At 49.6% G+C, this 15,887-nt stretch overlaps 1 protein-coding gene across 11 annotated transcripts in view; it reads left to right on the top strand.

Annotated features, from left to right (window-relative positions):
* Positions 1-15,887, top strand: part of LOC110517734 (probable JmjC domain-containing histone demethylation protein 2C) — a 225,697-nt gene that overhangs the window by 168,968 nt on the left and 40,842 nt on the right. For 9 of the 11 annotated variants that reach the window (XM_036972063.1, XM_036972069.1, XM_036972067.1 and 6 more), the window contains exons 9-12: positions 1,310-1,545; positions 5,825-8,976; positions 10,639-10,840; positions 14,438-14,652. In XM_036972063.1, coding sequence (XP_036827958.1) covers positions 1,310-1,545; positions 5,825-8,976; positions 10,639-10,840; positions 14,438-14,652 — 3,805 coding nt within the window. The remainder of the gene's footprint in view (positions 1-1,309; positions 1,546-5,824; positions 8,977-10,638; positions 10,841-14,437; positions 14,653-15,887) is intronic. The other 2 variants (XM_036972064.1, XM_036972068.1) reach the window with 2 other exon arrangements.

Raw genomic sequence — 15,887 nt, 5'->3', positions numbered from 1 at the left:
TATCCTAGTTGTAGGGGATATCCTAGTTGTAGGGGATATCCTAGTAATAGGTTCTGTTAGTAAGTAGGGGATATCCTAGTAATAGGTTCTGTTAGTAAGTAGGGGATATCCTAGTTATAGGTTATGTTAGTAGGTAGGGGATATCCTAGTTATAGGGATATCCTAGTTATAGGTTCTGTTAGTAGGTCGGGGATATCCTAGTTGTATGTTCTGTTAGTAGGTAGGGGATATCCTAGTTATAGGTTATGTTAGTAGGTAGGGGATATCCTAGTTATAGGTTATGTTAGTAGGTCGGGGATATCCTAGTTATAGGGGATATCCTAGTTATAGGTTCTGTTAGTAGGTCGGGGATATCCTAGTTGTAGGTTCTGTTAGTAGGTCGGGGATATCCTAGTTATAGGGGATATCCTAGTAATAGGTTATGTTAGTAGGTAGGGGATATCCTAGTTATAGGGGATATCCTAGTTATAGGGGATATCCTAGTCATAGGTTATGTTAGTAGGTAGGGGATATCCTAGTTATAGGTTATGTTAGTAGGTAGGGGATATCCTAGTTATAGGTTCTGTTAGTAGGTAGGGGATATCCTAGTAATAGGGGATATCCTAGTTATAGGGGATATCCTAGTTATAGGTTATGTTAGTAGGTAGGGGATATCCTAGTTATAGGGGATATCCTAGTTATAGGGGATATCCTAGTTATAGGTTATGTTAGTAGGTAGGGGATATCCTAGTTATAGGTTCTGTTAGTAGGTAGGGGATATCCTAGTTATAGGGGATATCCTAGTTATAGGGGATATCCTAGTTATAGGGGATATCCTAGTTATAGGTTATGTTAGTAGGTAGGGGATATCCTAGTAATAGGTTATGTTAGTAGGTAGGGGATATCCTATTTATAGGTTCTGTTAGTCTGGGTCTGGGTCTGTCTCTCTGGATCTGAACCTGTCTGTCTCTCTGGATCTGAACCTGTCTGTCTCTCTGTCTGGGTCTGACCCTGTCTGTCTCTCTGGATGTTGTTGGACTGACCCTGTCTGTCTGTCTGGGTCGGACCCTGTCTGTCTGTCTGGGTGTCTGACCCTGTCTGTCTGTCTGTCTGTCTGTCTGGTTGTTGTTGGACTGACCCTGTCTGTCTCTCTGGGTCTGACCCTGTCTGTCTCTCTGGATGTTGTTGGACTGACCCTGTCTGTCTCTCTGGGTCTGACCCTGTCTGTCTCTCTGGGTGTCTGACCCTGTCTGTCTGGTTGTTGTTGGACTGACCCTGTCTGTCTCTCTGGGTCTGAACCTGTCTGTCTCTCTGGATGTTGTGGTACCAGAACACGGCCAGCCCTTGGCTACACCACCAGGTCCCTGTCTCCTCCTCTGACAGCCTGGACCAACTGAGCCACGTCCCGGTCCCCATCCGACCAGCCAGCGCCGACCCTCACCGGTCCGACCCCCATCCCCACCGTTCAGAACCACACCGCTCGGACCCCCACCGGCTCATCAAGATCAACCCCCACGCCAGCCCCCCTCTGCCACCGGCCAAGACCGCTGGAGATCTTCACAGGGAGTAAGTCTCAGTATTCAATTCAGCAGCTAACACACTCACACACTGACACACACACACTAACACACTCACACACTGACACACACACACACTGACACACACACACACACACACACACACACACTGACACACACACACACACACTCACACACTCACACACTGACACACTGACACACACACACACTCTGACACACACTGACACACACTGACACACACACACACACACACACACACACACACACACACACATACAGTAGACACACTCACATACAGTAGACACTCTCACACAGTACACACTCACACACAGTAGACACACTCACACACAGTAGACACACTCACACACAGTAGACACACTCACACACAGTAGACACACTCACACAGTAGACACACTCTCACACAGTAGACACACTCACACACAGTAGACACACTCACACACAGTAGACACACTCACACACAGTAGACACACTCACACACAGTAGACACACTCACACACAGTAGACACACTCACACACAGTAGACACACTCACACACAGTAGACACACTCACACACAGTAGACACACTCACACACAGTAGATACACTCACACACAGTAGACACACTCACACACAGTAGACACACAAACACACAGTAGACACACAAACACACAGTAGACACACAAACACACAGTAGACACACTCACACACAGTAGACACACTCACACAGTAGACACACAAACACCCACACAGGGAATAGGGTTGAGGGCTGTTCTGCTGTTATACACCATGTCCTAGTTATTCCTACTGAGGGCTGTTCTGCTGTTATACACCATGTCCTAGTTATTCCTACTGAGGGCTGTTCTGCTGTTATACACCATGTCCTAGTTATTCCTACTGAGGGCTGTTCTGCTGTTATACACCATGTCCTAGTTATTCCTACTGAGGGCTGTTCTGCTGTTATACACCATGTCCTAGTTATTCCTACTGAGGGCTGTTCTGCTGTTATACACCAGGTCCTAGTTATTCCTACTGAGGGCTGTTCTGCTGTTATACACCAGGTCCTAGTTATTCCTACTGAGGGCTGTTCTGCTGTTATACACCATGTCCTAGTTATTCCTACTGAGGGCTGTTCTGCTGTTATACACCATGTCCTAGTTATTCCTACTGAGGGCTGTTCTGCTGTTATACACCAGGTCCTAGTTATTCCTACTGAGGGCTGTTCTGCTGTTATACACCATGTCCTAGTTATTCCTACTGAGGGCTGTTCTGCTGTTATACACCAGGTCCTAGTTATTCCTACTGAGGGCTGTTCTGCTGTTATACACCAGGTCCTAGTTATTCCTACTGAGGGCTGTTCTGCTGTTATACACCATGTCCTAGTTATTCCTACTGAGGGCTGTTCTGTCTGCTGTTATACACCATGTCCTAGTTATTCCTACTGAGGGCTGTTCTGCTGTTATACACCATGTCCTAGTTATTCCTACTGAGGGCTGTTCTGCTGTTATACACCATGTCCTAGTTATTCCTACTGAGGGCTGTTCTGCTGTTATACACCATGTCCTAGTTATTCCTACTGAGGGCTGTTCTGCTGTTATACACCAGGTCCTAGTTATTCCTACTGAGGGCTGTTCTGCTGTTATACACCATGTCCTAGTTATTCCTACTGAGGGCTGTTCTGCTGTTATACACCAGGTCCTAGTTATTCCTACTGAGGGCTGTTCTGCTGTTATACACCATGTCCTAGTTATTCCTACTGAGGGCTGTTCTGCTGTTATACACCAGGTCCTAGTTATTCCTACTGAGAGCTGTTCTGTCTGCTGTTATACACCATGTCCTAGTTATTCCTACTGAGGGCTGTTCTGCTGTTATACACCAGGTCCTAGTTATTCCTACTGAGGGCTGTTCTGCTGTTATACACCATGTCCTAGTTATTCCTACTGAGGGCTGTTCTGCTGTTATACACCATGTCCTAGTTATTCCTACTGAGGGCTGTTCTGCTGTTATACACCATGTCCTAGTTATTCCTACTGAGGGCTGTTCTGCTGTTATACACCATGTCCTAGTTATTCCTACTGAGGGCTGTTCTGCTGTTATACACCAGGTCCTAGTTATTCCTACTGAGGGCTGTTCTGCTGTTATACACCATGTCCTAGTTATTCCTACTGAGGGCTGTTCTGCTGTTATACACCAGGTCCTAGTTATTCCTACTGAGGGCTGTTCTGCTGTTATACACCAGGTCCTAGTTATTCCTACTGAGGGCTGTTCTGCTGTTATACACCATGTCCTAGTTATTCCTACTGAGGGCTGTTCTGTCTGCTGTTATACACCATGTCCTAGTTATTCCTACTGAGGGCTGTTCTGCTGTTATACACCATGTCCTAGTTATTCCTACTGAGGGCTGTTCTGCTGTTATACACCATGTCCTAGTTATTCCTACTGAGGGCTGTTCTGCTGTTATACACCATGTCCTAGTTATTCCTACTGAGGGCTGTTCTGCTGTTATACACCAGGTCCTAGTTATTCCTACTGAGGGCTGTTCTGCTGTTATACACCATGTCCTAGTTATTCCTACTGAGGGCTGTTCTGCTGTTATACACCAGGTCCTAGTTATTCCTACTGAGGGCTGTTCTGCTGTTATACACCATGTCCTAGTTATTCCTACTGAGGGCTGTTCTGCTGTTATACACCAGGTCCTAGTTATTCCTACTGAGAGCTGTTCTGTCTGCTGTTATACACCATGTCCTAGTTATTCCTACTGAGGGCTGTTCTGCTGTTATACACCAGGTCCTAGTTATTCCTACTGAGGGCTGTTCTGCTGTTATACACCATGTCCTAGTTATTCCTACTGAGGGCTGTTCTGCTGTTATACACCATGTCCTAGTTATTCCTACTGAGGGCTGTTCTGCTGTTATACACCATGTCCTAGTTATTCCTACTGAGGGCTGTTCTGCTGTTATACACCATGTCCTAGTTATTCCTACTGAGGGCTGTTCTGTCTGCTGTTATACACCATGTCCTAGTTATTCCTACTGAGGGCTGTTCTGCTGTTATACACCATGTCCTAGTTATTCCTACTGAGGGCTGTTCTGCTGTTATACACCATGTCCTAGTTATTCCTACTGAGGGCTGTTCTGCTGTTATACACCATGTCCTAGTTATTCCTACTGAGGGCTGTTCTGCTGTTGTACACCAGGTCCTAGTTATTCCTACTGAGGGCTGTTCTGCTGTTATACACCATGTCCTAGTTATTCCTACTGAGGGCTGTTCTGCTGTTATACACCATGTCCTAGTTATTCCTACTGAGGGCTGTTCTGCTGTTATACACCAGGTCCTAGTTATTCCTACTGAGGGCAGTTCTGCTGTTATACACCAGGTCCTAGTTATTCCTACTGAGGGCTGTTCTGCTGTTATACACCATGTCCTAGTTATTCCTACTGAGGGCTGTTCTGCTGTTATACACCATGCCCTAGTTATTCCTACTGAGGGCTGTTCTGCTGTTATACACCAGGTCCTAGTTATTCCTACTGAGGGCTGTTCTGCTGTTATACACCATGTCCTAGTTATTCCTACTGAGGGCTGTTCTGTCTGCTGTTATACACCATGTCCTAGTTATTCCTACTGAGGGCTGTTCTGCTGTTATACACCATGTCCTAGTTATTCCTACTGAGGGCTGTTCTGCTGTTATACACCATGTCCTAGTTATTCCTACTGATGGCTGTTCTGCTGTTATACACCATGTCCTAGTTATTCCTACTGAGGGCTGTTCTGCTATTATACACCATGTCCTAGTTATTCCTACTGAGGGCTGTTCTGCTATTATACACCATGTCCTAGTTATTCCTACTGAGGGCTGTTCTGCTATTAAACATCATGTCCTGGTTATTCCTTCTGAGGGCTGTTCTGTCTACTACTGTTGACCAGAGCCCTATTCCCTATATAGAACACTACTGTTGACCAGAGCCCTATTCCCTATATAGAACACTACTGTTGACCAGAGCCCTATTCCCTATATAGAACACTACTGTTGACCAGAGCCCTATTCCCTATATAGAACACTACTGTTGACCAGAGCCCTATTCCCTATATAGAACACTACTGTTGACCAGAGCCCTATTCCCTATATAGAACACTACTGTTGACCAGAGCCCTATTCCCTATATAGAACACTACAGTTGACCAGAGCCCTATTCCTTATATAGAGCACTACTGTTGACCAGAGCTCTGTGTGGGAATAGTGTACCATTTGAGATGTAACCTATGACTTCCTGTCTGGTCTGTAGTTTAATGTTTTTTATTTCTCTCCTCAGGGATTTGAAGGGTTTTGTGGATCCCATCAGAACCATCACTCTGGCCCACCTGAAGCAGGAGCAGGACCGCAGCAGAACCCCGACCGGGAAGGACAGTCACCTGCACCAGCTCTACCTGGAGGCCTGTAATAAACAACAGCAGCAGAGGATGGCCCAGCAGCAACAACAGGAAGCAGGGCAGAGGGACCGGGCCAGTAAGTATAAGGAGGAGAACAGACGGATCCTCCAGGAGAGCATTGAGGTGGCCCCCTTCACCGCTAAGATCCGCTCCAGTGAGACCGACAGGGAGCCTAACCCCTACCCCCGGATCCCCTCGCTCCCCTCCCTGCCCCACCCCTACCCCCGGATCCCCTCGCTCCCCTCCCTGCCCCACCCCCAGCGCCCCCACCAGGAGAAGGAAACGGAGCCCCCTGCTGTAGACCTGTATCAGTTTAAACAGCAGTCCCAGCACAGTCTCCCCCCCAGTAACTACTTCACTACCCTGTCCAACAGTGTGGTCAACGAGCCACCGCGTCTCTACCCCTCTAAAGAGCTCAACTCATACTTTGACAAGGTGAGCAGGGAGCAGGAGTCTGCAGCAGCCTCTAGTCTCTCTCTGGGAGGAGGGGCAGCGTTCAGCTCCAAGTCCCTGTCCAAACCCCCTCCTCTCATCAAACACCAGGCTGATGGGGAGGGTCTGCTAGGGAAGATATCAGAGCAGCTGAACCAGCAGGTAAGCCTATCCAACATGCAGAGGTATCGTCTCAGTACCATAGTCAGCCCTGTTAGTCCAGACCTCTCGCCTTCCTCCAGTCAGAGCCAGACCCGAACCCACTGTCAGACCCAGAGCCAGACCCAGAGTCAGACCCGAACCCACTGTCAGACCCAGAGCCAGACCCGAACCCACTGTCAGACCCAAGCCCAACTAAGGTGTATGCCAGCACTGCACCGTGCCCCCGTGTTCCACCCTCCTATCCAGCAGACACTGGACAGGAAGGAGGTGGGCTACGGCCGTTTGTCTCCACCCACCCTGACCCCCATCCAGCCAGTCAGCTCGGCCATTAAGGTGTCTGAGCAACAGAAACCGCCCACCCTTCTGCCCGAGCTACGGGAGGTCAGCGCCGTGTGTAAGGGCGGGGCAGCGATGAACTCATCCGAGGTGTGGCGAGCCGGCGACTCTCAGAGCCACGACAAGCTGGGATGGCATTCTGAGAGGAGCCCCGGCAGGAAGCCTGGGGCCACCACGGCGTCTGTTATCGTCCGTCCCTCTACGTGTATAAAGTACGACGGCTCGCCAGGCGCCAAGACCTCTTCCTCGGCCAAGGACTCTCTGACGGGGAGGATGTTCCCAGGCGGCAGGCCTCAGACAGTCTGTCTGAAACTGGCCTATGAGAGAGACAGGGAGTCTGGAGGGAAGGTGATCCTGCCAAACACTAACTTGGAGGAGGCTGTTTGCGTGCAGCAGTACAATAACAACTTTATGAGAGTGTCCCAGTCTCAGGGAACCTTTCCAGTCTCCGTCTCGGCTGCTGCCAACTCTGTGTGCAATAGGAGTAGTGATGTGACTAGGGCAGTCTCCAACATGGCTCCCTACGGTGGGCTGAGTAGAAGACAAGAGAGAACCTACTGTGGGCCCAACACCTCCAGCGCTAGCAGGACAGAGAGCTGTGGCCCTCGGGGCAGGGCCTTCCACTCAGGGCCTGGGTTAGAACCAAGGGCCGAGCTCCAGCAACAGGAGGGGAGCTCCTCCAGAACCTCATCCCCCAACCTGCACCCCGGGCCCAGCCTGGCCAGCAGCACCCAGGCCTCTCCCAACCCCAGCCAGTCCTACTATGGGAGCTTTATCCATCTGAAGAAGCACAAGGCAGCGTTGGCAGCAGCCCAGCAATCCAGAGGTCCTAGCAGCAGCTCCAGTGGTAGTGGTCCCGAGAGCCTGATTGAGCCATCTAACAGTAAAGCTCTTCACATCTCCCCTCCACCTCCCCTTGCCTCGGCCTCAGTCCAGAACCACAGAACCACAGCAAGCCCAGGACCATATCAAGCAGGAGCTAGCCCCAGCCCTGGCCCCCTCCCCAATGGCCAGCCAGCCCAGATGAACCAGAGCCAGTCTCAACCCAACTACCACAAGCTGAAGAAGGCCTGGCTCACCAGACACTCAGAGGAGGACAGGAACATAAACACTATGATGAAAACAGAGGAGGCTGATAAGTCTGTTACCACCACTGTGAGCCCCTCTGTGTCCAAGTCTGTTACCACCACTGTGAGCCCCTCTGTGTCCAAGTCTGTTACCACCACTGTGAGCCCCTCTGTGTCCAAGTCTGTTACCACCACTGTGAGCCCCTCTGTGTCCAAGGCTGTTACCACCACTGTGAGCCCCTCTGTGTCCAAGGCTGTTACCACCACTGTGAGCCCCTCTGTGTCCAAGTCTGTTACCACCACTGTGAGCCCCTCTGTGTCCAAGTCTGTTACCACCACTGTGAGCCCCTCTGTGTCGAAGGCTGTTACCACCACTGTGAGCCCCTCTGTGTCGAAGGCTGTTACCACCACTGTGAGCCCCTCTGTGTCGAAGGCTGTTACCACCACTGTGAGCCCCTCTGTGTCGAAGGCTGTTACCACCACTGTGAGCCCCTCTGTGTCGAAGGTTGTTACCACCACTGTGAGCCCCTCTGTGTCCATGTCTGTTACCACCACTGTGAGCCCCTCTGTGTCAAAGGCTGTTACCACCACTGTGAGCCCCTCTGTGTCGAAGGCTGTTACCACCACTGTGAGCCCCTCTGTGTCGAAGGCTGTGAGCCCCTCTGTGTCTGAGATGGAGATGATCAAGCCTTGCACCGTCACTCTGATTGCCTCTACCTCCAGTGATGTGGAGATGAAGATAGAAGAGGTCAAAGGTCAGGAGGACAAGATGGCCGCTGAGGACAGGAATACGCGGCGTGGGAGCAAGAGGGTGTACGACCACGACTCGGCCTCAGAGAGCGGAGAGGACTCTGACGCCAGCGAGAGCAGCAAGCAGGAGCAGAGGGCGAAGAGGCAGCCCAAACCCACCTACAAGAAGAAACAGAACGACATGCGCAGGAGGAGAGGAGACGGAGAGAAAGATGAGGATGAGCTGAAACCCAACGGGATCTTTAGGAGCGCCAGGGAGAAGACCAAGCTGAAACTGTCCAGCAACAGTAAGTCTAGCATTAAAGGGACATTTCAAAATGTTTCAACTTCAGATTCACCCTCACCAGCACCACCCCAACACCGACATATCATCTCCACCCCAACACCGACATATCATCTCCACCCCAACACCAACATATCATCTCCACCCCAACACCAACATATCATCTCCACCCCAACACCAACATATCATCTCCACCCCAACACCAACATATCATCTCCACCCCAACACCAACATATCATCTCCACCCCAACACCAACATATCATCTCCACCCCAACACCAACATATTATCACCACCCCAACACCAACATATCATCACCACCCCAACACCAACATATCATCACCATCCCAACACCAACGTATCATCACCATCCCAACACCAACATATCATCTCCACCCCAACACCAACATATCATCTCCACCCCAACACCAACATATCATCTCCACCCCAACACCAACATATCACACCAACACCAACATATCATCTCCACCCCAACACCAACATATCATCTCCACCCCAACACCAACATATCATCACCACCCCAACACCAACATATCACACCAACACCAACATATCATCTCCACCCCAACACCGACATATCATCTCCACCCCAACACCGACATATCATCTCCACCCCAACACCAACATATCATCTCCACCCCAACACCAACATATCATCTCCACCCCAACACCAACATATCATCTCCACCCCAACACCAACATATCATCTCCACCCCAACACCAACATATCATCTCCACCCCAACACCAACATATCATCACCACCCCAACACCAACATATCATCACCAACACCAACATATCATCTCCAGCTCCACCCCAACACCAACAATTCTCCAGCACCACCCCAACATATCATTGCCAGCACCACCCAACACCAACATATCATCACTAGCACCAACACCATCACCAGCACCACACCAACATACCATTTCCAGCACCACCCCAACATTACATTTAGTATTCGCTTGGTCCGGCTTGGGGCGCAATTCTTGTTCCCCATAGTTGTGTTGAAATGACAGAAAAGGAACAGAACGTTATGACTTACTACTTACTGTTCCCTGAAGGAGGGTAACCAGGTACAACACCTGCGTCGCCTGGTTCTGGGCTCGGTGAAGAGCGGTACTGAAATGAAGGAATGAATTCAAGCCTCAAGGTTCTTGTTGTGCCTGGCCGTGCAGTCATGAGTGAACAGGGCGTACAGGAGGGGACTAAGTACACACCCCTGAGGGGCCCCCGTGTTGAGGATCAGCTTGGCAGATGTGTTGTTACCTACCCTTACAACCTGGGGGTGGCCCGTCAGGGAACAGTAGTTATAGTCACAACGTTACGTTTTTATGATCATCTTTTAATCCATAATGAGTTGAAATTGAACTGAGCTCAACTCTGGTGTAGAGAAATACATAAGACCTCTAGCTACAGTACCTAGGGCTGCATACATCCTGTTCACTATTTATGTCCCCTCCAGTACCAGATGGTATCCCCCGCTCTGTGCTGAAGGACTGATCATGTCTCTGTATTACATATCATAGTAACCGTCTCTCTGTCCCCTCCGGTACCAGATGGTATCCCCCGCTCTGTGCTGAAGGACTGATCATGTCTCTGTATTACATATCATAGTAACCGTCTCTCTGTCCCCTCCGGTACCAGATGGTATCCCCCGCTCTGTGCTGAAGGACTGGAGGAAGGTGAAGAAGCTGAAGCAGACGGGGGAGTCGTTCCTGCAGGATGACTCGTGCTCCGAGATTGGACCCAACCTGCAGAAGTGTCGGGAGTGTCGTGTTGTTCGCAGCAAGAAGGGGGAGCAGCCGGCTCATTCCCCTGTCTTCTGCCGCTTCTACTACTTCCGCCGGTGAGTCTGATTGGCTGATTCAGTCTCGTTTTGTCTAGTGTCTGATTAACTGGTCCGATTATTTAGGTAATTGTATACGTTCTCCAACAATCTATCTGTTATTGTCTCAGTGAACCCTTCCTCAGTCAGTCAGTCAGTCCATCTGTTATTGTCTCAGTGAACCCTTCCTCAGTCAGTCCATCTGTTATTGTCTGTCAGTGAACCCTTCCTCAGTCAGTCCATCTGTTATTGTCTGTCAGTGAACCCTTCCTCAGTCAGTCCATCTGTTATTGTCTCAGTGAACCCTTCCTCAGTCAGTCCATCTGTTATTGTCTCAGTGAACCCTTCCTCAGTCAGTCCATCTGTTATTGTCTCAGTGAACCCTTCCTCAGTCAGTCCATCTGTTATTGTCTGTCAGTGAACCCTTCCTCAGTCAGTCCATCTGTTATTGTCTCAGTGAACCCTTCCTCAGTCAGTCCATCTGTTATTGTCTCAGTGAACCCTTCCTCAGTCAGTCCATCTGTTATTGTCTGTCAGTGAACCCTTCCTCAGTCAGTCCATCTGTTATGTTCCTGTATTAACCTGCTGAAAGGAAAAGAGTAGAAAAGAGTACCACTACGACTAGAGTGGAGCCTGTTGGCCAGATAGCCAGCGGAGACTAGAGTGGAGCCTGTTGGCCAGATAGCCAGTGGAGACTAGACTGTAGCCTGTTGACCAGGTAGCCAGCGGAGACTAGACTGTAGCCTGTTGACCAGGTAGCCAGTGGAGACTAGACTGTAGCCTGTTGGCCAGATAGCCAGTGGAGACTAGAGTGTAGTCTGTTGGCCAGATAGCCAGTGGAGACTAGAGTGGAGCCTGTTGGCCAGATAGCCAGCGGAGACTAGAGTGGAGCCTGTTGGCCAGATAGCCAGTGGAGACTAGACTGTAGCCTGTTGGCCAGATAGCCAGTGGAGACTAGACTGTAGCCTGTTGGCCAGATAGCCAGCGGAGACTAGAGTGGAGCCTGTTGGCCAGATAGACAGTGGAGACTGTAGTCTGTTGGCCAGATAGCCAGTGGAGTCTAGAGTGGAGCCTGTTGGCCAGATAGCCAGTGGAGACTAGAGTGGAGCCTGTTGACCAGATAGCCAGCGGAGACTAGACTGTAGCCTGTTGACCAGATAGCCAGTGGAGACTAGACTGTAGCCTGTTGGCCAGATAGCTAGTGGAGTCTAGAGTGGAGCCTGTTGGCCAGATAGCCAGTGGAGTCTAGAGTGGAGCCTGTTGGCCAGATAGCCAGTGGAGACTAGACTGTAGCCTGTTGGCCAGATAGCCAGCGGAGACTAGAGTGGAGCCTGTTGACCAGGTAGCCAGTGGAGACTAGACTGTAGCCTGTTGGCCAGATAGCCAGTGGAGACTAGAGTGGAGCCTGTTGGCCAGATATCCAGCGGAGACTAGAGTGTAGTCTGTTGGCCAGATAACCAGTGGAGACTAGACTGTAGTCTGTTGGCCAGATAGCCAGTGGAGACTAGAGTGGAGCCTGTTGGCCAGATAACCAGTAGAGACTAGAGTGTAGCCTGTTGGCCAGATAGACAGTGGAGACTAGAGTGGAGCCTGTTTATCAGACAAAGCAAAGTTGATAGCAACCTCCCGTTAACAAATATGTCAATCCATGTAATCCTCAGTAATCAGGTTGTAGGACAATCCACATTTACTGCTCCTTCTGAGGCTTGTTTTGGTTCTAGGGTTAGTGTTGGTTCTAGGGTTAGTGTTGGTTCTAGGGTTAGTGTTGGTTCTAGGGTTGGTGTTGGTTCTGGGGTTGGTGTTGGTTCTAGGGTTAGTGTTGGTTCTAGGGTTAGTGTTGGTTCTGGGGTTAGTGTTGGTTCTGGGGTTAGTGTTGGTTCTAGGGTTAGTGTTGGTTCTAGGGTTAGTGTTGGTTCTGGGGTTAGTGTTGGTTCTGGGGTTGGTGTTGGTTCTGGGGTTAGTGTTGGTTCTAGGGTTAGTGTTGGTTCTGGGGTTGGTGTTGGTTCTAGGGTTAGTGTTGGTTCTAGGGTTAGTGTTGGTTCTAGGGTTAGTGTTGGTTCTGGGGTTGGTGTTGGTTCTAGGGTTGGTGTTGGTTCTAGGGTTGGTGTTGGTTCTAGGGTTGGTGTTGGTTCTAGGGTTAGTGTTGGTTCTGGGGTTGGTGTTGGTTCTGGGGTTGGTGTTGGTTCTGGGGTTGGTTCTAGGGTTAGTGTTGGTTCTGGGGTTGGTGTTGGTTCTGGGGTTGGTGTTGGTTCTGGGGTTGGTGTTGGTTCTAGGGTTGGTGTTGGTTCTGGGGTTGGTGTTGGTTCTGGGGTTGGTGTTGGTTCTGGGGTTAGTGTTGGTTCTGGGGTTGGTGTTGGTTCTAGGGTTTGTTTTGGTGTTGGTTCTAGGGTTGGTTTTGGTGTCGGTTCCAGGGTTGGTTTTGGTGTCGGTTCCAGGGTTGGTTTTGGTGTCGGTTCCAGGGTTGGTGTTGGTGTTGGTTCTAGTGTTGGTTCTAGGGTTGGTGTTTGTTCCAGGGTTTGTTTTGGTTCCAGTTCTATGGTCAGTGATGGTTCTAGGGTTGGTCTTGGTTCCAGGGTTGGTGTTGGTACCGGTTCTAGGGTTGGTGTTGGTTCCGGTTCTAGGGTTGGTGTTGGTTCCGGTTCTAGGGTTGGTGTTGGTTCCGGTTCTAGGGTTGGTGTTGGTTCCGGTTCTAGGGTTGGTGTTGGTTCTAGGGTTGGTGTTGGTTCTAGGGTTGGTGTTGGTTCTAGGGTTAGGGATGGTTCCAGGGTTGGTGTTGGTTCCGGTTCTAGGGTTATGGATGGTTCTGGGTTAGTGATGGTTCTAGGGAGCCAGTGGTTCTTTATTCTGTCATTATGGTGTTGCCTTCTGACAGGGAGGAGCAACACTCTAATTATCTAGTGTGTGTCTGCGCCTCTCATTAACCTGTTCTCTCTCCCTCTTCTCTCCAGCCTGTCTGTGTGTCTGAGCCTCTCATTAACCTGTTCTCTCTCCCTCTTCTCTCCAGCCTGTCTGTGTGTCTGCGCCTCTCATTAACCTGTTCTCTCTCCCTCTTCTCTCCAGCCTGTATGTGTGTCTGCGCCTCTCATTAACCTGTTCTCTCTCCTTCTTCTCTCCAGCCTGTCTGTGTGTCTGCGCCTCTCATTAACCTGTTCTCTCTCCCTCTTCTCTCCAGCCTGTCTGTGTGTCTGCGCCTCTCATTAACCTGTTCTCTCTCCCTCTTCTCTCCAGCCTGTCTGTGTGTCTGCGCCTCTCATTAACATGTTCTCTCTCCCTTTTCTCTCCAGCCTGTCTGTGTGTCTGCGCCTCTCATTAACCTGTTCTCTCTCCCTCTTCTCCAGCCTGTCTGTGTGTCTGCGCCTCTCATTAACCTGTTCTCTCTCCCTCTTCTCTCCAGCCTGTCTGTGTGTCTGTGCCTCTCATTAACCTGTTCTCTCTCCCTCTTCTCTCCAGCCTGTCTGTGTGTCTGCGCCTCTCATTAACCTGTTCTCTCTCCCTCTTCTCTCCAGCCTGTCTGTGTGTCTGCGCCTCTCATTAACCTGTTCTCTCTCCCTCTTCTCTCCAGCCTGTCCGTGTGTCTGCGCCTCTCATTAACCTGTTCTCTCTCCCTCTTCTCTCCAGCCTGTCCTACAGTAAGAATGGAGTGATCCGTGTGGACGGCTTCTCCACTCCAGATCAGTTTGATGAGGAGGCTCTGTCCCTCTGGGCTCCTGATGTATACGAGGAGAATGAGTTGGACCCAGACTCCTCCAAGTACATCCTCTCATATATAGGAGACCAGTTCTGTCAGATGGTCACCACTGAGAACACTGCTGCTACATGGATCAAAAAAGATGGTATGGAGAGCACAGAGAAGTGTTGTTGTTAGTCTGAAAGGCAGAGGAGCACAGAGAAGTGTTGTTGTTAGTCTGAAAGGCAGAGGAGCACAGAGAAGTGTTGTTGTTAGTCTGAAAGGCAGAGGAGCACAGAGAAGTGTTGTTGTTAGTCTGAAAGACAGAGGAGCGCAGAGAAGTGTTGTTGTTAATCTGAAAGGCAGAGGAGCGCAGAGAAGTGTTGTTGTTAATCTGAAAGGCAGAGGAGCGCAGAGAAGTGTTGTTAATCTAAAAGACAGAGGAGTACAGAGAAGTGTTGTTGTTAATCTGAAAGGCAGAGGAGCAAAAATAAGTGTTGTTAATCTGAAAGGCAGAGGAGCACAGAGAAGTGTTGTTGTTAATCTGAAAGGCAGAGGAGCAAAAATAAGTGTTAATCTGAAAGGCAGAGGAGCAAAAATAAGTGTTGTTAATCTGAAAGGCAGAGGAGCAAAAATAAGTGTTGTTCATCTGAAAGGCAGAAGAAGAGAAGTGTTGTTGTTATTCTGAAAGGCAGAGAAGTGCTGTTGTTAATCTGAAAGGCAGAGGAGCACAGAGAAGTGTTGTTGTTAGTCTGAAAGGCAGAGGAGCACAGAGACATTCTCTCTCTTAGTCTGAAAGGCAGAAGAGCACAGAGACATTCTCTCTGTTAGTCTGAAAGGCAGAAGAGCACAGAGACATTCTCTCCGTTAGTCTGAAAGGCAGAAGAGCACAGAGACATTCTCTCTGTTAGTCTGAAAGGCAGAAGAGCACAGAGACATTCTCTCCGTTAGTCTGAAAGACAGAGGAGCACAGAGACATTCTCACTGTTAGTCTGAAAGACAGAGGAGCACAGAGACATTATCTCCGTTAGTCTGAAAGGCAGAGGAGCACAGAGACATTCTCTCTCTTAGTCTGAAAGGCAGAAGAGCACAGAGACATTCTCTCTGTTAGTCTGAAAGGCAGAAGAGCACAGAGACATTCTCTCCGTTAGTCTGAAAGACAGAGGAGCACAGAGACATTCTCACTGTTAGTCTGAAAGACAGAGGAGCACAGAGACATTCTCTGTTAGTCTGAAAGACAGAGGAGCACAGAGACATTCTCTCTGTTAGTCTGAAAGACAGAGGAGCACAGAGATATTCTCTCTGTTAGTCTGAAAGGCAGAAGAGCACAGAGACATTCTCTCTGTTATTCTGAAAGGCAGAAGAGCACAGAGACATTATCTCTGTTAGTCTGAAAGACAG

The sequence above is a fragment of the Oncorhynchus mykiss genome, unplaced genomic scaffold, assembly GCF_013265735.2.
Source record: "Oncorhynchus mykiss isolate Arlee unplaced genomic scaffold, USDA_OmykA_1.1 un_scaffold_119, whole genome shotgun sequence".
NCBI classification, from domain to species: Eukaryota; Metazoa; Chordata; class Actinopteri; order Salmoniformes; family Salmonidae; genus Oncorhynchus; species Oncorhynchus mykiss.
The sequence above is the reverse complement of the archived record's forward strand: the minus strand, read 5'-3'. Positions and strand labels throughout refer to the sequence as shown.